Genomic DNA, 27,307 nt, shown 5'->3' with positions numbered 1-27,307 from the left:
CCAGAGCCTCCTCAACTGCTATAAAAATAGTTGTCTCCTGGCTACTGTGTGGAGCATGTCTTAATTTCATCTCCCTTGTGCGTGAATATGTTTACATATATACGCTTTTAGCGATGAAGTCGTCTGTACTTTATGTCTAGGTTCGCGGTGAAGCGCTCTATTGTTTTGCTCTATGCAATGGGCTAAGCATAGCCTTCAGGGAAGGCTGTGCTCCAGCTCTAAATTTAACTGGGAAGATAGCATTGCTAATGCATTGTCTGCTGTATAATAATCAAGGCGGAGTGATGCTTATACAACAGTTGCTGGCATAGAATTTGCAATTAGAGCTCATAAGCCGTTTCTATTGGCTGATAACTACATAGATAGTGATAATGTGGCTGCTCGCAATAGCTTAGTGTGATGGAGAAAATGAGTTAGTCACTGGTAGATTGCAGACTTTCTGACATTTACTCGTGTACATGTTATTAAGGTTGCGCGTGCGCCACATGGATATAACTGCTCACAGCTCTGCGTTCTCGGCATTGTTTAGCTTTGTGATCTACTCGTTCTTTGCTAACCTGTGTCTCTGTAGTCTCTTGAAATCTTATAGTCAGGCTACTTTCTGTCTTATTGGAAGACAGTCGAACTCGGTGGACTAGCTTAGGTCAGTAAAGATCTCGCTGCAGACGTTATGTCGTCATATTATCCCGGCAGCCGATATTCAGGTACAAATTCGTTGTCAGTTCCATATTCAACTGGAACCGAGAGGGCATCGCCGTCGTCGAGATACTCCTACGCGCCATATAACCCAGGACACTATTCAAACAGCGGGGCTTATACTTACCCATCACCATACTCTCCTAACGCGTATTCTTCCTCCCTTTCTCCCGCTCAGCGGTCTGGCAGCGCAAGCAGTTTGTCAAGTATCGGTAGTGGCGTGAGCAGTGTTAGTGCTGTCAGTGGAGCCAGTAGCAGGAGTGCTGACTGCGTAAGATACTTGTGTTTCAGTTACAATATCTCTTAGGCCATATTGGGCTTTCTTTAGTCAATTAACCATTAGTGTCAGTCTCTAAATAAGCTACTATTTAATGCTAAAATCGAACAAGGATGTAACAGGGTGTAATTTGTTAAGTCGTTAAATTCATACAGATTTATTGTTTAGAAGTGTTTGTTTGCCATCCCGGAACCTGCTTAAAGAGTTAACTGTTCGCAGTCTTTTAAAGGTTAGGGAATGAAGATACCTTTATTGGGCTGTCCATAATGATTTATATAAAACAAATATTTCTTGTATGGTGCTACAAAGAAAAAACCAATAAATAAAGGGAATAATTCTCTTTTACTATAGGCCTAATTAATGTCTGTAATTTATCCTTATCATCAAACAACACTTGAAGTTTCAAATTTGTCGTAGTAATCCATTTAATAAAATTTCAAGCTTATTCATTGTTCTGTTTCTGACTTGCTTGAATTGTTTGTGTGGAGGTACATGTATATAGATACCAGTTCATATGGATGTACATGTATATAGATACCAGTTCATATGGATGTACATGTATATAGATACCAGCTCATATGGAGGTACATGTATATAGATACCAGTTCATATGGATGTACATGTATATAGATACCAGCTTATATGGATGTACATGTATATAGATACCAGCTCATATGGATGTACATGTATATAGATACCAGCTCATATGGATGTACATGTATATAGATACCAGCTTATATGGATGTACATGTATATAGATTCCAGCTCCTATGGATGTACATGTATATAGATACCAGCTTCTATGGATGTATATGTATATAGATACCAGTTCTTATGGATGTACATGTATATAGATCTTCAGGTATATCAGTTTTTCCATTTCTCTGACCTGTTCAATCTGCTCAATGAACTCCTCATCACAATCGTATCACTAGCTCTAAAGAACAGAGACTAATAACGCCTGCCAATTATCTCTCTGTTGCTCATATACCTAGTAAATGCCTAAGTATTGCCTGACCCTAGGTTATTATTCATTTACACTGTACATCATTCATTATGCGATTGTTGTGTGTTTAGTAGTAAGTCATTGGTGTCAATATAATTCCTCTGCTGTTGCCAATTAGTAACAGTGCTTCCACGATATGGTATCTACATGTATAAATAAAGTAGAGTGATATGTTTATGACTTCAAGTTCATCGTCTGACATATGTTGTTGTGATATTGATGGAGATATGTGTATGGATTCAGGTCACCCTAAGAAAATGACTAATTCTCACAAGATGGTGATACTTGGAAAATATTAGGTTTATCTCTACATTCGTGAGGAGTTGAATGCCTTAATAACTGTGTGTCGGGTAATTCTGACCATGGAGTATGGCCAGGGGGTTGATGTACAATTTTTAATAATTAACAATTTGAAAAATTCTAACATCCTCCTACAGTAACAACATCTTCATATTTGAATTTATGCCAAAAACTGAAATGGAGTTTTCTCGCTTCGTCTGCCCTTTTAGCAATGGCCTGTTTAAATGCAAATTATACATCAAAATAGTTTAATTTGCAATACTTCGTATAAAAGAAAATTTTTTACTGTTATTCCTGTTTTCATGTTTGTAGTACAGCCAAAAGACGGGAAAATTTACATTGGCAATTTTTCAATTAAAGCAAAATGACAATTCAACTAATATTAAACGTCGCTGATTTTTAAGCTGTTACAACAGTGATATACCATAAAGTTTTTAGCAAAGCAGGTCCAAAGATTTGAGTGGAATGACAGGTATACACCCTTAAATTTATCAGTGACTAGCTGTGCTATCCGGCGTTGCTGGAGTATTAAAAATCAGCTTATAAACAATGAGAGTAATGAGAGTTGCTTACCACTTGCTATTAGCCTGGCAGATTGCCAATGGAAAATTTTAGTAAGCAAACAAATGACAATCACTTAAGGTCCAAACACACTAGGCGAATTTATCGCGAGCGTCATGAGGAGGGCGGAGATATCGCTGGCGTGTGCCTAAACACACTTGAGCGATTCACCAAAAAATGATATAATGGACACGCTCACAAATTGCCAATAAAATTTCGTATCATTAGTTTCTTCGGAGCTGTTAATAAATTTAGGTAATTCAATATGGTGCCATCTAGGCAACAGCGTAAGAAACTTCCACTTTCGCTGCCCAGGGCTGATACTCTGAAAGAAACACCCACCTGGATAGGCCCATACTTGGATATTGTACCCCCAATCACCTGGTTGGTCAATTTGAATTTGGATATTGTACCCCCAATCACCTGGTTGGTCAATTTGAAATACACCCCCTAAACACTGGGAGTTTTCTAAAGGGCGCCCAGGTTCTAAGCCCTGCTAAACATCCAATATGATTCATGCATTAATAAAGCAGAAAAAAATTCCCAATTTTATTTAGATACGTTTTTATTTCGAATTTTTTGTTTGTTTAGTACAGCAAAAACGATCGTTTTTTTTTACTGCAAACGGCTTATTTTTTGTTGCTAACAGAGACTGATATATTGTAGTTTACTATTGGTAAAAAATTAAACAAAAACAGGCAATTAGCTAACCATAAATCAATTTATAAAAACCATTCGTGTGGCGACATAATAGTTGCTCTGCCGACTAGCGTCAGTATCGCAAAACGACAAAATGTCACTAAGCCTGCAAAAAGGGTTAATAAAACTGATTCCAAACATCAACCATCAGATCATCATTTTAATTTACAAAGGAAAACATAGTAAATATCAATGAAAGAAATAGCATATCATTCGTTCTGAGTATATTGCTAAAGGGTTGCTTAGATGATTCAGTGTCGACTGTCTCTTTTCAATTTGTTTCTCGTCAGCAAGCATGTAGATTCTAATGCGATTTGTATTAAAATGAAGACTGGAATTTCGGTGCAATTTTTTGGTATTACTTTGGCTGAATAAAACCTTAATGAGCATGGGCCCTTTTACTAGCTTGGCTGTGGAAACCACCCCTAAAGTAGCAAATTCACTGACAGTGCCTCATGGTCTGAAACCCCCCCTAAAACGTGATTTTGGGCCGAACCTAATGGTCCTTTTAGGGGGGAGTATCAGCCCTGGGTTTCGCTGATGATGATGATGATGATGAACTCTTTATTAATAAAATATAATATACAACAATGAAACAAAAGCCTCTTTTTGCAGGCGAAGATGAAATGAAATTGTATGGTCCGCTTATAGTACACATTGACCTGAATAGATTGTAATATATTATATAGCAAAAACTAGATAATATTATATACAATTAAAATGGACGTGTTTATTTTGATTGTTCATGTTTGGCAATGTTGACGGGCAAAATTTTCCATAATCAAGATTGCATTGAGTTTTTGGCATGATTGTTTTGAGCGTTTGGCAAAAACTGTGTAGAGTGCTTGGGTCAACAGTATCTGCAAACATCTGCGTCGCTAACATCCGCATCTCCTCCTGACGTCAGACGGCCCTAGACGCCGTAAAGTGTTGGTCGGGTTAGCGCCTGACTAGGGCTTTAATATTGTCATCTGTTGTCACGTGAACATGAGACGACGGGTGACTTGCAGGAAGTCTATTATGGAGTCCCAACTATTTTCTGTTGGCTGTGTGTGTGATCTAGAATCTTTGTAATCCGCACATATATGGAGGTAATGGTGAGCGGATTCGTCTTCTTTTAAACAAGTGCAAGTTGGATTGTAGTTCAATCCTGATCAGAAGTGGAATAATTGGAGTCTGCGTTAGCCTGTTTGCAGGTCACATAAAGCTCCAAAATCTTCTCTTTTGGTGTTCAGTTTTATTGGTTGTTTGAAGACATGTTTATTACACATTCCGCTTTCGTTATTAAACCTATCTCACTCTCCCGGATTGTACACGACAAAAAGATATACGAAAACAATGATTCTTGTACTTTTAATTGTAATATTTTACGATTTATATATATTTTTTATTTTGTTGTAGTTTTTATATTTAATATATTAAATATTTACCATTGTCAAGATGGTCAACCTGCGCAACGATTGACTCCAAATGTTGGTTTTCAACTCGGAATTTTTGTTAAGGTGTACAGGACTGGAAGTGCTTTTATTAAATTTATGAACAATTCAGCGTTCGTTCTGAAGATGTTTCAATTGTAACAAAATAGCAAATTATCGCTGCTGTACGTTGCTGAACATCGATAAAAAATAATTACCCGCCGTAAAATTGCGTTCTGGGAAAACCCAACCAATCGAAATGCATCTCACTAGCGATAAAGTTGTGTAGAGAAAGTCTAGCGTTATCGCTCTGCATGCGCTCCCTGAGTGAGTTCTAGCGCAGATTAGCGCCACACACCGCGTAATCGTGCTAGATATCGCCTAGTGTGTTTTCGCCTTTATGCATTCACCCTACATGGTATGCAAAGCCGTTTAGTATGTGCTCTCATATAGTGACTTTTATCCGGCAAGTTATCAACTCAGTTTCTGTGATCTATTGGGTATGGTGTCGGACTGGTGAGTGGTAGGGTCTGAGATCAAATCTTCTTCGGTGTGGATTCTTTATTTCAAGATTTAATAGCTATAGCCGGACTGCATACATACAGACATTCTTTGAGAAATATATACAGTCAAACATGGATAACTCAAACTTCACGGGACCGAGTGAAAGTGTTCGAGTTATCAGAGCGTTCAAGTTATCAGAGCACTGTCATAAGTCCATGTATTTATTAGTAGATACATGTACATATACAAACTATAATATGAATCAAAAGCATGAATGGCTTGCTTTAAATAAAATGCTTCTATTGTAAAGTTTAAAAAAATTTTATAAGAAAGTATAGAGATTTTTCTATCCCTTGAGGTTTGTTTGTTGTTTTATGCGATGTGACCGCCAGGACGTTTCCAGATTAAAATTGGCAAAACTTGATCGTCGTCGAAACACTCAGAAAAAAACCATCTTTTTCTTCTGAGCGTTTTAACAGGAATTAATTTTGCCAATTTTAATCTTAAAACATCTTGGCAGTCACATCACCTAAAACTACAAACAAATCTTAGCTGACAGAAAAATATCTAAATTTTCGGATAATTTTTAAAACTTCACACGAGTAAACATTTACGACCAATCCAAAAACGCATGCTTCACATCTGAGTAGTTGTTTCATTAAAAATACCTATCGAGTGTAGTCTGTGAAAAGGTGAGTTATCCTTATATGTCCACATATAATCACTCTTACAATATGGATTTTGCATGTTGTGTCGATCTTTATTAAATTTTTATCGCTAATACTTTTTAACGTTTTTAGTTTGGCCGTAACTTAGCTGACGTGTTAGCGACCCCATTAATCAGGTTTTATACGGTCTCCTAATCGGTTCCATTATACGGTACGGGGGAAATATATGTACACTATATACCTATAGGGAGCACTTTACTCGCTAGGAAGGCAGAGTAGTCGTAGCTCCGCGATTAATGTAAATTCCTTCGGATTAAAACAAACCAAAGTTTGTTTTAAGTTTGTTCCTTCGGCAAAAAACTGTTTGAGTTAACCGTGTTAAATTCGAGTTATCTAAAGCAATTTATCGTTGCGTAGGAACGGACCAAAGAATCCGTTCGAGTTAACAATGTGTTCGAAATATCCGTGGCCAAGTTATCCTTGTTTGACTGTATATAGATAAAGATGAAGATGATATAGGTTTTAAGATAAGGTTTATTTGAATTTCTTCAACTGCTTCAAGCAACATTAAATCGCTTAGTCGAGTTTATAGTCTACTGCATAACTACACATATAGCAACTATGTGTTGGTCGTTTTTCCTGTGCTACCACTCATGACTAGTATCTCAAATGATTATACATGTATATTGTTTCACAAGGAATAACTCTCGATTAAAGTTGTCTACCCATAACGGTCCTTATTAATTGCATAGACCGCTGTTGTACGGCATCACTTTAATAAAACACTGTATAAATAAGTGGTCTCGCCTTATTTTTTTAAGATTTATTGTCTGTTTTTTATTAACTCTTAAAAACCTAGAAACTAAATTAAACACAGAAATTGTAGTCAGCTGTTTTACCCATAGCTGTCTGTTAGTGCTGTTGCACATGGTGAGGGATGAGGATATTTTATGGAACGGGTGGCACTTTTTTCGCTCATAATTATTATTTTAGTCATAAATTTCAATCGTTAATTATTAGTTTTATTTAAATACAACACAGGGCCGTCCCCTCCTTTTGGCAGTACTTTCACAACATTCACATGCACTAATTTTTACTGAGACAAGCTTGCCAATTTTGTTTTCATAGTAAAAATCCGCACTGCTCACAAGACTTACGAAAACCTAAAAACTAACTTGTTAGTGGCATTATTTGTTAAGTTATGGCGGAAATGTACAATACTGGTCAGCTTGTATTTATCATTAGTCTGACTTGACCTCTTGTTATTTGTCATAATTTGGCATGTATCTAGGCATGTGATGGGTGTGAGAATAACTTTAATCTTGATATAGCTAAAAAGAACTTATCAAAATCCGTCCTGTAACATGTTCAACAGAGCGTCTTAGTATTACTATGAAAAACATTAGCAACATAAACATCTGCCTGTGATAGGGCAGCTGGACTAAAAATGCTGCCGGTTGACTGTCATTTCTATGCATATTTCGATGTAGAAAGGAATTTCATGTCATGCTAGGTTTATAATTTCTAAACATCTCTACAACCTTAAAATTCAAAGCTAAGACTGGTATTGATATCTCCATCATAAGAGAAATAGTGAGATGTGAAAAAAATGGAGTATTCTATTAAATATTTAGATATTCAACCAATCACATTCAATATATCCACATACTAACCAATCACATTCATTATATTCATATATTAACCAATCACATCAAATATAGTCATATACTGACCAATCACATCTTATATCCTTATTCAACCAATTGTAACGGAAAGCTGTCTTACTAGAGTGGTTCTTTCTTAATTAATGAAATTATCTCTGAGTTAATGTACTTACATATGTCTTAGTTGGACCACGTTTTCTGTTTGAAAGATAGAATTGAATAGTTTTCTGTGAAGTCTGGTAGTTGAAGGTTTGCTATGAATAACTTACGATATAGGAATGGGGAATTTAATGTATATTTTAATAGAATTTATTCCGGTTGTTATAGGATATGCTCAGCACCAGAGTTATGCATACAAGAAATGATGATGTATAACTGTTTTTAATTGGAGCGGATATCATATTATTAACTGTATAGTATTTTCAAGAATTTAAATCATAACTGCCACGAACAGCTTTCATTGTTTGTTCATACGTAAATCAAACACAGTGAGTCTGATTTTGTACTCAAAATAAAAATTGGTCCACTAACTTTCAAAGTCATTTTTGTTTTTGAAGGCTTTTTTACAGCGATTCAATGTTGGTGTCGCAATCGACACAACAAGCCCCGCCCATAAATATGGGACGTAAGCTAGGTTTTAGGGACTGAAGTTGGGATGTTTAGTCTGGTCTAGAATTATAGAGATGGGTGTCTTAAAACCCATTATTTTCTAAATTTAGTTTTCAAAATAATCTCAGTTCTTTCTTAAAGGTAGATAAGCTATTTCACATTGCTCATAGCTTGTTACAGGATGTTTAATAGGCTGAACGCCAAGAAAAATGAGCTCCAAGAAGCGCTATTTTATCACAAGCTAGCGTTGTTATCGAAATGATGAAGTATGATTGTGTTTACTAGTTAAAGCGAATGTCATATTATTAACTGTATAATATTTTTAAGAATTTTAGGATGTGCCTGCCACACGTGTAGAATCGTTTTTTGAGCTGTATTTGCGTTTCAAATAACTACTGTCTTTCATCTTAGACACCTTAATTGCAGGGTTTCATCCGATTTAAAATGTGTAGGTAGAAAAGCAGAAAAATAAAGTTAACACAACTGGTCAAGCTTAGTTTTTGGATTTCACTCTATTGTTTGCTCTATTGTTTCAGGCATCAAGGCCGTTTACTAGGCGCTACGGTTCTACGTCAGATGTTCCAACACAGATGGCTAGTGGTAATGTCGGTGACAAAAGTGATAGGTCATCATATAGCTCACGTTATAGCCGCCGGCCTACATCAGTACTAGACTCGTCTTCTGAAGTAGACTACAAAGCTGTGAGTTGCTAGCAGAACATTACCAGCAAATGGATTGTATTGACAGCAGAGCCAGATTGTAGCATGTATTGAGATAGAAGGATGTAGAAGTTGGGTAATCACCTGCATCTTTAAAGATGAATATGCACAAAGTTTTAGTAGGTTTTATCAGAAAGTATCGCTATTTTTCTACCATGCTTTTGATGTTTGAGGTGATCTGATAGTCAGAATGTTTCAAGGTTAAAATCAACTTAACTTAACCACAGTTAAAACACTCATATCAAGCAAAAGTGTGATTATGACATCTATAGTTGCAAAGAGACTGACAGAATAGAGACTTGTAATGCTGCAACTTGAACACAACTTTATAGCAATGATAGCAACTAGTAATATCATCTTGCACATGTTTTTCTTCTGAGGGTTTCAACCACGATCAATTTTTGTTAATTTTAATCTCGAAACATCCTGGCAGTCAGATCACCTCAAACATCAAAAACAATCACAAATAGTAAAAAAATACTAACACTTTCTGATAAAATCCACTAAAAATTTGTGTAAGTTCATCTTAAACGCCAGCGTAATCTATTTATAAGTTGTTTGATGTCCGTAAGCGTCTGATGTAAGGAGGTACCGTCTCCATGGATGGCCACTGTTTTCTTTCAAAAAAGATTGAATTCGCTTGTGATAGACTGATGGACAAGTATTAAACATTCATTTGAATTACGGACGAAATTATATATTCTCTCAAATGTTTAGTTTTAAGTTCCATTATTAGCCAATACAGTAATACTTCAACTTACGAGTGCTCCAACGTACGAGAAACTTGAGATACGAGCCAGCTTTTAAGCAAGTTTTAGCACTAACATACGAGCCATGTTTGAGATACGAGCACGTGAGTCAGTTGCCAAGTATGCCGGAGGTGTTTTATGAGAACAGCATCACTCTGTATTTTTCAACTGCTCAGGTTATACTTTTGTACCGTGTTTTTTTTGTGCGATTTTCAGTGCAGAATCATGTGAATTTAAAGTACTCTGCGTTGACCGAAAGTTTGCCAGTAAAATGAAAGATAATGCAAAGAAAAAGCGAATGATAACAGTTGATATTAAACGGAAAATTATTGAAAAATATGCAAAATGTGTATGCGTGATTGAGCTAGCTCAGCAATATGACAGAAATACATCCACAATTATCAAACCGAAGGATTATATTCAGGGCATTTAGTTCGCAAAAGGACTGGCCATAGTTTCTAAACGCCGCAGCGATCTTCACGACCGCTGATGGAGAGACTGCTCAGGCATTGGATAAACAATTGGCCGGTGACAGCGTAACTGAAACAATGCTATATGAAAAGGCCGGTGCTATCTAGCAAAATTATAAAAATAGACATTCGGACAAGTTGGCTAGTGGCCGTGCATTAACTTTTTGTGACGACACCTGCGTTCATCCTAATCGCAACATGTTGAAAGGGCGACAAAGGCAAACGTCCTTAGATAGGTTCAACTTAAAACGGCCGGCTGGTCGTGAAAGCGAAACAAAAGAAAAATTAGCTAACCAGCGAGAAACTTCAAACTACAAACACCGAAGAAATTTTAATTACGTTAAGTTAAAAATGAAAGTTTGCTTTTAGGTTTGCTTCTACGTTTGTCTTTTAAGACATTGATAAACTCCAAATTTATTCAACTGTTGCAATGAAGGATAACTTATATCTCCCTCTCTGGCAAATGTTAGCGTTAGCTGCTATTGTATGTATTTAATTTTACATTTTAATTAATCACATTTCCTTGCATTGTTTTTTAATTGTTGCTTTTTGAAAGCATTTGGTAAATTAAGACAATAACCAACATGTTCTTTCTGTTACAATATCTTGTTTTGAGTGTTTTATTTGCATTTTTAGAGTATGGAAACCAATCAATATATATTTAATGGTTCTTTATATAAATAAATTGCACCAACATGCGAGTAAATTAACATACAAGCTCAGTCTTGGAACGCATTAAGCTCGTAAGTCGAAGTATGACTGTATATGATTATTAACCATGGCAGTCACCATCTCAGTAATACATCCAGGAGTATAGGGAAAATATAATTGTTGACTTTGCCTGAAAAGAGGAGGAAAAAACTGATGTTTAATATGTTTTTTGAAACATTACTGACATGTCGAGAGCATGGTAAGAAATCTGGCAGCAATGAGAAAAGGATGAAGCTCAGCATATTTTACTGATTTAAAAAATATGGTTGGTGTATGACTCGACATGTTGGTGAATTTTCATCATCGTTTCACCCTCTTAAATTTCTACTCGTCATTCATTTTATCGTTAATAAGAATAAATATGTCTGGTTTGTGAACAGCAATGTGAGGAACTAAAAGTAGAGAATGAGCACCTGAAAGAGAAGCTGAAGAACGTAGAAGAGCAATTACTGCAGTCCAATAGAAATGCTAGCAACCGCTCGTCTTCTACCGAGACTCAAATGACAGATCGGCGGGTATGTTTGCATCAAGAATGGTATCTCTTCCTTGCTTACTTTTCCATTCCTCTCAATGATTTGAAGATAATGCCTGCTGCTGTTGTGCTAAGTAGTTGGCATCCAGTTACTTTTCGTTCTGACTTGTACCGGCAGCACTTTTTCAAGCAACTAAGGCTTAGGAATCAGATTGGACTAAACTTTGTATGGTGCGTATTGTATGGGTGCGTATCGTATGGGTGCGTATCGTATGGGTGCGTATCGTATGGGTGCGTATCGTTAGGGTGCGTATCGTTTGGGTGCGTATCGTATGGGTGCGTATCGTATGGATGCGTATCGTATGGATGTGTATTGTATGGATGCGTGGACACATTCTAAATCATCAAATATTCCAACAGATCCCACTTGTGAGTTGTTTTTCTTCATTTCTCTTACGTTTATCGTTGGATAACTTCATATAAACTCATGCCGACGACGAGGCTTGATTTGTAAAACAGTTTCAAGAAGGCAGCATAGAAAATCAGGCAATATTTGCAACAAAATTGGAAGTTATCTGCTCGTTTGTACAGTTTACAGTTCAATAAACGTGCATACACGTGTCTATGTTTCATGCAATGCAAGACTCTTAGTGCTAATATGTCACCTTTATTACCATAGACATTGCGAGGTTACTAGTTTGCCCTAAATATTTACTTTAAGATTTGTTTCAGTTGGTGGCTGGTTATACATATTAGATTTTTCTTTCATGTGATTATATAGAGGACTTAGCCTCACTGATTCATTCATAAAATAACTACCGTGCTTCTTTATCGCATTGAGACTTGTTAACACTCTAGGATATTACATGCACTGGATAGTGTATATACTACATTCTGATATACTGTAAATAGTTTTAGGAGCATGTTGAAGTGTAGAAGCCATTGCAGGTACTCATTCAAATGGCCCTTCAATTTTTTTTACTTGCGAACTGTAATCTAAGGCTTGTTATGCTGATGACAAAAGATGATAAATTGTTCTATATACATTACTTATTCATAGAGACAAGGTAATTATAAAGTGTTAAATACTGCTGTGTTAATCTAGCTATGCATTAACCTAGTTGACTTTTATACACTATGTTGCCATGACACGATTAATCCCCAAGTTTGGGTCAGTCCGCAACATGGAAACAGCAAAAATCCGCAAGTCAAGTTTTATTTCTCGTAAATCTTTATCCAATGTTTCAAGTTTTCTAAAGATAGAAACGACACTTGCAAATGATGCGCAAGAACATGCCGAGCAAGATAGTCCATTTTAAGCATTTTCCACATTTCGACCATTCTTATTTTAATGTGAGCAGTTCTGAAAGCGTCACTATGAACTCTCACGTAAAAATCTTTTTCTTTTTTACTAAAGCATCTGTGTTAATCCACATCATGCGAATGTCCATTGAAACACTTATCACAAGGTAACTCAATGTGTGCACAACTCCAAATCTGTATCATCCACGTCATGGAAACATAGGGGTTGTTTTAAACTAGAGAGTAATTTGTTAGCAGCTGGTGCTGCTAACTGATCAACTAACTCAGGTCTTCATTTCAGTTTCGAGGTTCAGTCTCGAGGTTTTTGAGGCAATTCTTTTGCTTTTTATGTACATATTTATGGTTATGGTATTTTCACAGGAACGACGGGCGATGGAAAGGAGGATATCTGAATTGGAAGAGGAACACGAGGTAATGTATGCTATGCTTTTGTTTTATACGTCGTTGACTCTTGATTTATTGTATTCTAACACAAATACTTACTTTAGGAGCTCCAGTGAAACCCACGAAGATGAGACGATTCCATTTGTCATCTGCAGTAATATTTCACCAATTTAAGTGTCACGGTTTTTCATCACCCTCATTATATGCACATCACACAAAAGCAATTTCTAGCTTGTCTGTTAAGGACACATTACTTTACCTGTTTTCTGGTGCATGTAGTTTCCATCTCACTTGTCACTGTAGATCCACAGTTTCTTACAAGTCATGCATCACCTATCTGTCTAAGTCAACCAAATCTGGTTTCCGTCATCATTTTGAGAGCAACAAAAACACCTATATGCACTTTTAATGACATGAATTGTAATCATATACTTGGTACCTACACATACCACTTCCTTTAACAGTTTATGATTGCTGAAACATATAACTCTACATGTATGTATTACTGAAGCATATACCTCTGTATTACTGAAACGTATAACTCTATGTATTACTAAAACATATCACTCTATGTATTACTGAAACATAACTTTGTATTACTGAAACGTATAACTCTATGTATTACTAAAACATAACTCTATGTACTACTGAAACGTATAACTCTATGTATTACTGAAACATACAACTCTATGTATTACTGAAACATATAACTCTATGTATCACTGAAACCCATAACTTTATGTATTACTGAAACATATAACTCTATGTATTACTGAAACCTATAACTCTATGTGTTACTGAAGCATATAACTATAAGTGTTACTGAAGCATATAAATCTTTGTATTACTGAAACATAACTCTATGTATTACTGAAGCATATAACTCTATGTATTGCTGAAACATATAACTCTATGTGTTACTGAAGCATATAACTATATGTGTTACTGAAGGATATAAATCTTTGTATTACTGAAACATAACTCTATGTATTACTGAAGCATATAACTCTATGTATTGCTGAAACATAGAACTCGTTGTATTACTGAAACGTATAACTCTATGTATTACTGAAGCATCTAACTCTATGTATTACATACAACTCTATGTATTACAAAACAGATTAGCTGATCAAAAAAACTGAACTTCTTTTTCAGAAAGATAAAATGTTATATATTTACATGTAGTTGCTGTGTACTACTTATAACGGTGTTAACATCTGACTTGCTCTTCTCTTATCCTACTCTTTATATAGACTGAATTTTATAGTTTTGAAAGTTCAATATAGATGCGTGTCATATATATTACACTGATTGCATTATGTATATTTTATATAAATCTACTCTCATGAATGCATAAATTTTAGAAGTGCCGCAAATACAAAGCGGAAAATGATAAACTCAAAGAAGAAAACCGAGCCCTCACTCGAGTTGTAGCAAAACTTTCGTCAAAATGATAAATCATTGTCAAAGCAGGTACAATTGGGCCACGCATGCAGTTCATTTCCTAGCGTCGGTTGTATCACGGTCCATGCGCTGCTCGTCTTCGGCTGGTTTGCTGGATTCTAATTTACTGCATGGCCAAAGGTGCGCAGCTGAATGACTAGTCGTTGATCCCCGTTTGAGACTGGAGTTGGGTCAGCGAATTGCATTACCATCGTGCTCGCCATTAGCCGAGTGTCGCGCATGCTTCTCTCTTTTTCTACTCACGCCTCATTCAGGTTTTTATACTTTGCTATAAGTTTAACAAAGTAAAATTTCGTTAACTTGGGCATGTTTTCTTTTGGGCTACTTGAGGGTGGATGTGATTGGATGCTGTGCTGAGCATCTTCAGTGTTTCCTAGCTACCTTCGCTAATTACATCATAAAGAACTTATGTGTTATAAACCAGACATCTTGTCTCTGTTTAAATGGCATTTGATTTCTTGACCTGGAGTTGCTAAATATTTGCCAATATCAAGATACACTGGTGTGTGAAATAAACTGGAACCCTTTTGTTGGAAAACTAAAATTCACATTTACTATATTGTACTCATTGTGAGTTTAGTCAATAACCATAAATTATATATTAAATTAATCCTCATTTTTTCTGATAGCGAATATGTAAACCAAATAGCTGTAAAATTATGTATTGTCAATAATCATGTAGAATAAATTTGGAACATTTTTTTTTTTCAAGGTTGAAGATAACAGTCTTTACAAATATTATCACATTTCATAAATTTATATTTGCTTATTTCAAGTCGTATACTGTAGATGACTTAAAATAAGCAGATATACAGGAAGGTTTTAGAGTCATGTGAAACTATCTGAAGCGGGTTTCAAAGCTCTCTTATGACTAGCAGCATGCAATCAGTACAATAAATATGCATATACTGAGTTTTTCAGACTGCATGTGTGCTCCTGGCTTTTTATCTGTGGGAAAAGTTGTTGTAGAAAGCATCCGTTTGTTTTAGAAAATGCAGAGCCTTATAAAAGACAATACAAGGCTTAAGGAAGAAAATGGTGCGCTTATCAGGGTCATCAGCAAACTGAGTAAATAGTCAAGAGCGAGCTCGACTGGCCCTGTCAGTTTACTTAATTGCCTATTTTTTCTTATTTAATATGACAATCTTTATTTTTGACTATTAGCCAAGTGCAGTGTCTGGTTGGTCAGATATTCAACCTTTTAGGGTTCTTATCCGTTATTGGATAGAGGCCATCTCCTGTAAGTAGGTAATATGCTCTTGGGTGTTACTCATTCTCTTGCGGATGTTACTATTTGTGAGCGTTTCCAACCATTTGTTAGAGCCCAATGAAGTGTTTAGTCTATTACTGCTGAAAGCATAATTTTATCAAGCATCCGTTTTTGTTTCTAATCACGGTTATAGTGTATTTTAGACCAGTCCTTTTGCTGGCAGGGCCTATTACTGGTGTACTTCCAATTGGTTTACTTGCTGGCTAGCCTTAAGGTGACTTTATGAATTTCTCCTGTAAAAGCTGGTAGTGCTCTCTAAGTTATGCGCCTACCTCCCGTTTCTTTTTGCGTTTCTGTGTAAAAAACCTTTTAACAATTTTTTCTCCACTCTATTTCATTATTTTAATGTGGACGATTTATTCAATTAAAAAATTCGCATGAGCCCAACATTTGAAGGATTCGCTTGGTTTTAAAGTTTTTCTTGGAGACTTTTGCAGGAGAATTTCGTCAAGCCGCTTAAAGGGTGCTATCCTTCTGACATGTTGGAGAAGGGTCTTGCAAACCATATTGTTAATCAATTTTGTAAGCTGTGGTACAATAAGACAGTTTTTCGCTCTGTTTTCGTACAACGGCAGTATCGTCAGTTTGTTATAGTTTTATTATCTTGACGATGTTAGCGGCTCGAGTTGCTTGAGCATCAAACCTAGAAGCACTTTTGGTTTATCGCTCAGCATTGGCTAACTGTCAGACACGAGCTGAGCTTGTGCTTGATCCAACTTCATAAATGGCAATGGCATCAATTGTCTAACTTGTACCACATATGCACATTGGCATTCAAAATAAAACTTTTATTTAATAATATTTAAAGATCTAAATATTTATTGTCCAGGCTACTTTGCTCACTCAGTTTCATAGAATGGAACAAGATTACCTAGGTGAGTGAATAACACTTAGTATATTACAGACAAATGGATCTCCAACCATCAGCTAACAAAAGTAATTTGTTAAATGCTCTGTACAAAACAGTTTGACGCAAAACATCGGGGGGCTGAGTTTACACCAGAGTGATGCGTAATCTGCAACATGCTGCAGAGTGTTTCAACAAATAAATGATACTGTCGATTTAGTCTTTGTTGATTCAGTGACTGGCACTCCACATTGTTTTACAATGTCATACAAGCTAGTGTCATCAGCATACTTTTTTGACACCTGGCTTTAGGTCATTCGCAAAAGCATTCCATAACAAAGGACCCAAAATGGTTCCTTGGGGGACTTCGGTCCATACACCATTCGTATGAGTTAGAACGTCATAGGTAGACCATTTTTTCTTGATCGTCTTTTTACTCTTTGTATAATGTCTGTGAAGTGTGAAGAAACTTAGAATCCTCACCAGAAATGATTTGGGACCAAAGATATCTAGTTTGGTATCATCTGTTCGCTTAATGTTATAGTGGCAACAGTTTTTGATTAAAAATTAGACTACAAGTCTAACAAACCACCCGCTTTCCAACTACAGTACTTGCAACAAATCAGTTTTATTGAGCAGTTAGTGATTCAAATGGTGGTCGAGGTGGCAAGCACTTCCACTAATTCACAAGTTTTTTTGTGATGAGAAAAACGGGATCATAAAGTAAGTTATGCTCTATCGAATATTATCCCTTTTCTTTTTTATTTGTGTCGTGTCATATGCATGTTTCATCTTGGGATACCATATCATGTATCTCTTGTATACTAATTGTACTAATACTAACTACTGCAAACAATTTTAATAGCACTTCGATTCAAGTAAACCAAATTCGGTAGTCACATTTGTAAAGCTTGAAACTAGATAGTTTTGACCAAGGTTAATATCTGTTTTCACTATCGTGTTTCAATTGCTCAGAATGTGGTTCAGTTGAGAGGCACATCTAAAGTTGGGTTGCTTTAGTTGAGATTGGAAATTTTATTGAATTTTTATGTATAGCAAAAAACTAACACAAACTTTGAGTAGTCTAGAGCAATAACTTTTTTGCTGTTTAGTAAAGCCGACCAATGCGATTTAAATTAAAAAAGAGTAAAATTTTCAGTGGCAGCTTTGCTGAAGGTGTGACCAATGATCTGAGAGCTAGATGGTTAGTTTTTGTCTTATCTTACATTTTGCAGGGCTTCTGATTTGCATTATAATCAATGCTACAGTGCTACTTGGTCAACAATAGGTAACTCTTAAGCTAAGATTGTTTTAGTAATTCACATTTCAGTTTTAACATCTTTTTAAATACTGGATGCTTTTAACCTTTTTGCTGCAAAAAGGGTCACGCGTAGTTGCTATATGCCAACAAATAATTTTAGGGCTGATCGTTTAGTTTTTGATATCATTATTTTCAGAATTGAACAATCTAAATATTAATCATGTAAAACTAGAGTAAAACCACAAAAAGTGACTACCAGGTTCCCTGAAAGCTATAGTTAGTATGTGTGAATATACTATTATAGAAGGTTGCAAGGTTCACTGTAATTCGGTATCACTGGCATGTATTCAGCACAATGGCTCAAGAAGAAATGAATCCCATAACAACACAGAATAGCTACAGATTGCAAGCTAGAAACTCACTTAAATTTAATAGCTAATACATCTATTACATAATTGCAATAACTATACTCATTAAAGAATTAAAAAAGCACTAATAAAAAGGTTACCGTCGCTTTATAGCACATTCACCACAATGTTGCTGCCGTTTGTCTAGTCGGTATGTCTAATTCAATGTGAGCTAGTAAATACCTACTATTAGGTATGACTGTCTTTGAACCACTCAAAGGAATAAAACAAAACATAAATTACAGGACGAAGCAAACATTTCCGATGAGAAAGAAAAAAAATATCAAGGAGTCATGCGATAGAACGAATGTATTCGGATATTTGTTTGTTGGTTTGTTTGCTTTATTTCATCATTGATATATGAATATATACAAAAGAAATGAAAACTAGACAACGAGCATCCAGAGAAGGTGATGATGAGGCCATATGCGCGATAGCAAAAGCTAATAATTAAGGTATTTACCATATTTCTTCTTCAGCTTTCCTCGCAGCATCTGCGTTCACGCTTGCTAAGGTAAACCAGATGATATGCGAACTCTACCGGACAAAGCATGAATTTTGCGACGGCAAATAAATGCGGAACCCAAAAGAGTGAACAACATCATTGAACAATATCCTCTCTCTATTCACTCTGGAGGGCCATAAAATAGACCATAGGTTTTCCTATACCAAGTCTAATGGCAATTAACCCTCTTTGGTCAAAACAGGCAGCTACTTGTCTGCACTCCTGCTGATTAGATATGTGTATATATATAAATGCATAATTAATACATATTGTTAATAGTTTCACAACCATTATCTGTAGCTGGACACTGTAGCAGCAGTAAGGATGAGCTGTCTCTCTAGCCTGTGGTCTGTGGAATAAATAACTCTCTCTACACTTACTTTACATTTTTTAACATATTTAAGGTTGATGCAGGATGAGGGAAATAGCAATACTTCAGAGATATCTCTAAAATGTAAATCTCTATGACTTTCAAGGAATAGTAGGTTGATCTCAAGGAGTCTGATGAATCTAGCGCATTATAATAGATGCTAGAAGTTGCTATCTCAACGATTTAGAAAATATATACCACAGACTTCTCTATTTATTAGGAGTTTGCATAGCTGCAACCAACCTACTATACAGGCGGAGCCTTAAAATAATGAACGTGCCTCACTTACTATAGAGATGAACTTACACAAAACTTTAGTAGATTTTATCAGAAAGCATCGGTACTTTTCTATCATTTGCGATTATTTTTTATGTTTGAGAAGATCTGACTGCCACGATGTTTTAAGATTCAAATTTCTAAAACTTAATCGCGATTAAAGCATTCAGATCAATCAAAATTGAAGATTATGACATCTATAGTTACAAGAGATCAACAGAATAGAGATGCGTAATACTGTAACTTGAATTCAATAGCTGATATCAACTAAAGTAACGATAACAACTAGTGACATCATTTCACATGAATTTTTCTTCTGACGTTTTAATTGTGATCAAGTTTAATCGATTTTAATCTTGAAACATCTTGGCAATCAGATTACCTGAAACAAAAAATAACATTTTAACCACGACCAAGTTTTGTTGATTTTAATCTAGAAACATCCTGGCAGTCAGATCACCTCAAACATCAAAAACAATCACAAATTATAGAAACATACCGATACTTTCTGATAAAATCTACTAAGAAGTTGTATAAGTTCATTTTTAAGATGAAAGGATTTCTCACTAGTCAATGTCCACATGGGCAGCACTAGAATCCTTACATCCATTCCTTTCTTCAATATCTGGCCAAAGCGCAAAAACGGCATATTCAACTGAAGGCTCAGTACTTCACTTCGTATGAAAAGTTAAACATTACCTTTCAAGGAAATAAAGTTAGTACATTGCATGATAAAACGGAACACATTGGCAATGAAACAAACCAAAACAGAGATTACCTGTGAAAACCAGCCATTTCAAATGCATTTGAGAAGTTGAGGTCAATAACCTTTCCTATTTCTCCACAATCTCTTGCAGCTTTTACCTGCAGGCTTCCAAGAACTGTTCAACTTTATTAAAAAACACCTTGGCAACTGTAATTCTAATCGCTTTGATGATTCGTTGGTTAGTAGCAAAAGTTCTCCATTCAACCAATGATATACAGCCCTCCATGTGGGGGCTGTATATCATTGGTTAACAAAGTAAACATTGACAATGGACTTTGTTTACCAATTAGCATGGGTAAACAAAGTCAATTAATAAAGACAGACAGATGATCACACTTTATCACACAAATGTTGCATTATTTAAAAATCTGTATGTAATAGGCAGAGCTTAGCCAGCTTCTTTTTCAACATTGCGTGATCAGAGAACCGGTTGATGCTCAATTTGCAAATGATTTAGTGCAAATGCGTTTAATGATAATGTTTAGCTGTCAACATTGGCATGATTCAAAGTAAAATTACTTGCCACAATGCTTTTCTCCAACAATTATGTTTCAACTCAGAGACTCTCTTTCAAAAAAGTTGAACAAAGAACTGTTGCGTTGCATGTCTTATTGCTGCTGTATATAGTTGCATTTTTTCATAAGGTAGTCTACATAAAGATGGGAACAAATGAAAAATAACAAAAATAAAAACGGAAAAACAGTTAATTTTGCTTATAACATGATCAGCTACACCAGTATGAGCAAACGTCATGTGATGTAGAAACTAGTTGATGCACTTAATGATGGTAAATAAAAATCAGGTGTCACAAATCTGCAATTAAAATATTTGATCATATCTTCTTAAAATGAGAAACCAAAATAATTATAGTAAGGATGCTACTATATTTACTTATAACACCCTATTTTAGTGAATTTTGATTGATGTTTGTAGCAATGCTAGCAGAATATCTGAGCTGGAAAGTTTAAACGGAGAAAGTGAAACTATTAGTGGCTTAGTCCCAGTTTCTACTATTGGAACTGAAGGCTAAAGCCTGCCTCTTATCTGAAGGACATAATATTGATTTTCTACTAAATCAGAACATGAGTATTAGATATGCATTTTTGTGAAAAATGTGTGCCTGTCATTGGTTACAAAGAAAATACATGTACAATGTATTATACTTTGGGTTTGAGAGTTATCCCACTACAATGACAAGGATAGATAATTGTTATATTTGGGAGATTGCTATGTTATTTTGGTCTACCACAGTCTGTGGTAGACCTGATTTACATAAACTGCATAAATTAATGAACATTGACTGATGCTTATGACAAACTAGCTGCACAACATAAAACCACTTCCTAATAGGCTTGAAAGACGACTGGCAGGATAAACTGAAATCAGTGGTTAAAGGTTGACTTGCAACAAAATTCACATTACAGTTATTTGATATCAAAACATTTATCATGTCTTACTCTGTTGTTTTGTGGGTGCCAAATACGTGGAAATGTGATTACAAGCTCTTAAAAGCTCAAAAACGAAAAGCCGCCGTAGATTGGAATCTCTTTATTTATCTGACGTAGTCATTACAGTTTGGTTATTGTCTTGTCACGTGATGTTCTCGCATGAATTGAAAGGCCAATAAAAAGCGCAACATAAATCTTATCGTAGCACTAGTTTATGACAAACACTTCGGGTTTTACGGAAGACTCCGTATCAAATATAGATGCTCGCTACGTTGCAGTTTTGTTTCGGCTTGATCTAATCGTCAAGTCGTAATCTGATCATGTGACCCAATACTGCGCAAATAATTTTTGCAGCACTTTTCGATTATCACAGGTGACCAACAGGCTCGTCATGATTATCAGACAATGTAATGTACTCCTTCAAGGTAAGGTTAAAAAATTAAATGAATTTTTATGGTAAGCTATAAGATATCAGTGCTAAAAGTGACAGCATTAAAATGACGATAAAATTGACGCGTAAAACAATAGACATAGTTTTATTGAATGCGTAAAGTATATTTGTGACAATATTTCGATGAATAAGGTTGCATGAAAGTGTAAACAGAAACCATCTACCACAACTATGCCACATTTGAGCCGTTTTGGAAAGAGAATCCAAACTACGGCGGTCTCGTGTGGCTGCGATTAACTGTTCGTTTTTGAGCTTTTAAGAGCTTGTAATCACATTCCTACATATTTTGCACCTACAACACAGCAGAGTAAGACAGGGTGAATCTTTTGATATCAAATAACTGTAATGTGAATTTTGTTGCAAGTCAACCTTTAATGAATTGTATTTACCATGACCATAGTATAACTAACTTTAGTACATGTTTAAATTGTTCTAGTAACTTTTTATTCAGCTTTTCATATTGGTTTCAGACATAGTCTGAAACACTGCTCATAAATATGCTCAAGCACTTTCATAAAAGATACCACAAACATGTACACATCACATGCATGTCATATAAAGCGAACTGCAGTGTAACATGTTATGCCATGTGTACGGCTATACAAGGACAAAGAAGGCTGCAAAATAACAGAATAAAAGTTATCAGCTTTTGTTTCTGTGGAACCTGGAGTTATCTACCCGTGGTAAGATAAGTCTTATAGGAATAGTGATACTACCTCATCAGGTGATTAGTTATGTCTAATTACTAGGTAGACAGCTAAGCTGATAAGGCTGAAGATTTGAGTCACTTTCAATATAATCACATTGAAGGTTTTACTCTTTGTTTTTCGGTATATAAAGTAATAATCAACCATATTAGTTTAAAACAACCAAAATGTAAAATTTATGTCTGATTTTTGCTGAAAAATATATATTCAGTGTATCAGTTTTAAAACTACTAAAATTACAAAACTGCAATCTTTGACTAATTATATTAAACTAGTTTCCTAGCAGTCTAGTGTGCTATGGGAGCTCTTCAAAATATGTAGCGCTATTATAATGTGAAAGGCTCAATTATTAATGTCAATAGAGTCTGCCTTAAACTGGTTCTACGTGACAAAAAATATAGATACTATATGTAGAACCAGTAAAACAGATAACCTCAATACAACCGTATTAATAAATCTTACTTTTGTCATTGTGTGAGATGTGACACAATGGCAAAGTAAGATTGTGTAAAATGCATATTTGCTCATGCATGTCGCACGCATATGCTCCTTGCCTTCTGTCAAGTAGACCAAAAATATTTGGTTTTAGAATTTCCATTAGTTCATGAGCACCACCCTCTTCAACACCTACCTCATGGCTATTTCCATTAGTTCATGAGCACCACCCTCTTCAACACCTACCTCATGGCTATTTCCATTAGTTCATGAGCATCACCCTCTTCAACACCTACCTCATGGCTATTTCCATTAGTTCATGAGCACCACCCTCTTCAACACCACCTACCTCATGGCTATTTCCATTAGTTCATGAGCATCACCCTCTTCAACACCTACCTCATGGCTATTTCCCCTAGTTCATGAGCACCACCCTCTTCAACACCTACCTCATGGCTATTTCCATTAGTTCATGAGCACCACCCTCTTCAACACCTACCTCATGGCTATTTCCCCTAGTTCATGAGCACCACCCTCTTCAACACCTACCCCATGGCTATTTCCATTAGTTCATGAGCACCACCCTCTTCAACACCTACCTCATGGCTATTTCCACTAGTTCATGAGCACCACCCTCTTCAACACCTACCTCATGGCTATTTCCATTAGTTCATGAGCACCAGCCTCTTCAACACCTACCTCATGGCTATTTCCATTAGTTCATGAGCACCACCCTCTTCAACACCTACCTCATGGCTATTTCCATTAGTTCATGAGCACCACCCTCTTCAACACCTACCTCATGGCTATTTCCATTAGTTCATGAGCACCAGCCTCTTCAACACCTACCTCATGGCTATTTGATTGAAACCGAAAGAAATCTTAGACAACACCAGGCCTACTGCTAATTGTATTGTAAGTTTTAACTGATTCTCAAAAGAGCATCTCAAATACAAACACCAAAAGACAATACATACTAGCTCCTAAAGAATTACTACTTTTTTAGAATTGCCCAAGTTACCACAGCGTTGAAATGGCTGTTAAGAGCAAAGACATCCACTCCATAAACTATCTTGTTTACCTGTCACCTAAGAACTGACAGGATACTGCATTTAGCAGTAGATACGCTGCTGTGAATCTGCTGCTACAAATCTTCTGTTATAATATGATTATCCCAGCTGATAAAACATCTGAACACAACTTTTTTGGTTTCATTTTTTAAAGTATCACTGAACTGGTAGTAGAAACAAGTATTAACAAGTACAAGATAACAGCGAGATTTCCTTGATTGTCAAATCATCCAATTTGATATCCAAAGGCACAATTTTAATTAGAATATTATTGACTGAGCTGGCTTGCTGTCATGCTGTCATGCTGTCACGCTAGAGTGACTTCAGACTGATTCATTACACCTTCTTATCCACTTCCTTCTATAACATCACGCTCTGGGTATAAAAATCATCAGCATGTTTAATTCATTCAGTTGTTCCCATTCAGTCAGTTGAAGCAAGCAATTTAGCTTTATTATAGTTACCTTTTAACAAAGACCAAAATTACCTGCAAACAATGGCAATTGGACTATCCAGAAAGATGCTGATCATAGTTGTGGTTCTCATAGTGCTATTCTGTGCAACATCAGGTAAGAAGATTTTGTTTTAAGAGTAATTGCGAGTTTTACTAATAAACATTTAGAGAATTTGTGGTATGTCAAGATACACGAAACAATCATAAACATTTCTAAATGTAAAAAAGGAGGTAGTATTAAAGTGAACCATAAAACAGTAACTTATATTTAGCTGGGAGCCCAATATGTTTTTGGTAAAAATGAAGTCATGCAGGTTAAACCTTTTGCTTCTACTTGGCTTTTTGTATAAACTTGACACACTTGTCTATACCTGCGTACCGAAAAACATCTTTTGTGGTAATTTGAAACCAGCTTGTAGGTTACCTACCAATAGTTATGCTCACTTAGTTTACACTATAACAAATAATAAAACCAAACAGAGTGATTAATCTATTCGTTTTTTCCAGACAAGTTATTAAAAATGTAAAGGTTTTTGGTGCACTTACCTTACAACTAACACAGACATTACCTGCAGACTATGGCATTTGGACTATTAAGAAAAAAAATGCTTATATTAGTTATTATTCCTATAATGTTATTCTGTTTGGCAGGTAAGCACTGTTTTTATGAAGAACTAGTGAAATTGGTTTTCAGTCGTAAACAATTAAAGTACTTGTTGGATATTAAAGTAGGCACGAAATCCACAAAAATCACTGCGTGAAACAACAAAATAACATAACCTGTGTTTAATTAGCCATTTTAAAATGTATTAGCGATTTTATTTACATCTAAAAATTCCATTTACAAAATTACATCTCGAAACAACACAGCTCCCAATAGCAACCGTTTGTTACAACGCAAAAATACCAATTGCAGTTAAACCTCTACATATCGAATTACGATAAAATCTCTAATCGAATGGTGCTCTATTTTTCAACTCTTTTTTATAGCGGCAGTCAGTTGAAGGTGGTGTTCAAATAGAGACTGGCGTTGTATTTTTAAATGAATCATCAGAATTTCGGGAAGATAAATTTAGCCCTTGTACGGGTGAAGTGATTGTAGTCTGTATTTTACCCTCTTTTTTTTTCGGTGGAGCGATATTAAACCTTTTGAATGCAATAAATCTGCTAACTTGTTTTCAACTTGTCAAAGATCTCTTAATAAATATGCATTAAGAAATTGAACAATATCTCTACCATTTGGTATCTATTGCTTGCAATTGACCTGCGATAATATTATAGCCTGTATCTTGCATTGTAATATATTAAAGCTTTCAATTGCTATTTCATTCTAAATTTGAAAACACATTTTGATTTTATATTTACATTTAACAATGTTGCATATAACACAATGCACTCATTGATATGTTTGCTACAGTTTGCAGCCAAAACTAGCTTTTTATGTTCAATAGAAGAGGAGTTACTAGCATTGATTAATTGTAAGATCAGATTATAGCAATGATGCTATCAAATAACATGCTATAAATCTGCAAATTCACAAGTTATTTAATGATAATCTAACAAAGGCTACAAATATATTTATGACCAAATGATATAAACAAGCCATACTTATATTATATGCAGAAACAAAAACTAGCGTTTTAAACAAAATTATTTGCATCGTCTCGTTGGATAGCTGCGTTCTGATTGTTGCTTTCGATGGAACAAACATCTTCTGGTTGTTTAATACTATCCAAAATTTCTTCTGACCTCAACTTTTCTTCTGCACTGCTAAACTAGGCAATATTAGCAATCGAGAAATTTTTTGGTACAGCAAAACCTACGCATAGCATTTAGCACAAATGCAACGCGTAAAAGTTTTGCTCGCTAAACGTAACCTTTGGCTCAGAACTAGTCCTTAATCTACTATCATAAATGTAAACCAGTTTTTAAATACATGTACTTTGATGTATCAAAACCGTGTTAAACAAAAAACTACTATTACTCTGAGACAGTTATTACATAATTATTTAAATGATGTCGCTTTCAAAGTTTTAACGTAAAAAGACGAAAAGCTTTGGAGGTGGACAACAAGAGAACTGATTGTTATTGATGTAAAGGATTCATTATTAATATGGTTTGTGGAAGCGTTTCTATTGACCACTTGATATTATGGGTTCATAAAGATCAAAAATTGTCAAAGTGGCGGATAAATGGAGGTGGTGTTCAAATAGAGGTGACGTTCAATTAAAGGTTTTATAGTAATTTATTGTGGTGCTTTCTTCCATGTCAAAATGGTTGTATACAGCTGTATAAAAACAGCTGTGTGTTGAATCAAAGCAGTTGTATGTAGAGTCAAAATAGTTACAT

General features: G+C 35.5%; 1 protein-coding gene across 5 annotated transcripts in view; it reads left to right on the top strand.

Moving 5' to 3' along the window:
* Nucleotides 1-16,762, top strand: part of LOC137405470 (protein phosphatase 1 regulatory subunit 12A-like) — a 75,320-nt gene extending 58,558 nt beyond the window's left edge. For 4 of the 5 annotated variants that reach the window (XM_068091745.1, XM_068091743.1, XM_068091744.1 and 1 more), the window contains 5 exons: nucleotides 8,936-9,100; nucleotides 11,429-11,563; nucleotides 13,204-13,254; nucleotides 14,592-14,700; nucleotides 15,681-16,762. In XM_068091745.1, the coding sequence (XP_067947846.1) occupies nucleotides 8,936-9,100; nucleotides 11,429-11,563; nucleotides 13,204-13,254; nucleotides 14,592-14,681 (441 nt within the window). In that variant the 3' untranslated portion in view covers nucleotides 14,682-14,700; nucleotides 15,681-16,762. The remainder of the gene's footprint in view (nucleotides 1-8,935; nucleotides 9,101-11,428; nucleotides 11,564-13,203; nucleotides 13,255-14,591; nucleotides 14,701-15,680) is intronic. The other variant, XM_068091742.1, reaches the window with a different exon arrangement.
* Nucleotides 16,763-27,307: the final 10,545 nt, after the last annotated feature.

The sequence above is a fragment of the Watersipora subatra genome, chromosome 9 (genome assembly GCF_963576615.1).
Source record: "Watersipora subatra chromosome 9, tzWatSuba1.1, whole genome shotgun sequence".
Taxonomy (NCBI): Eukaryota; Metazoa; Bryozoa; class Gymnolaemata; order Cheilostomatida; family Watersiporidae; genus Watersipora; species Watersipora subatra.
The sequence above is the reverse complement of the archived record's forward strand: the minus strand, read 5'-3'. Positions and strand labels throughout refer to the sequence as shown.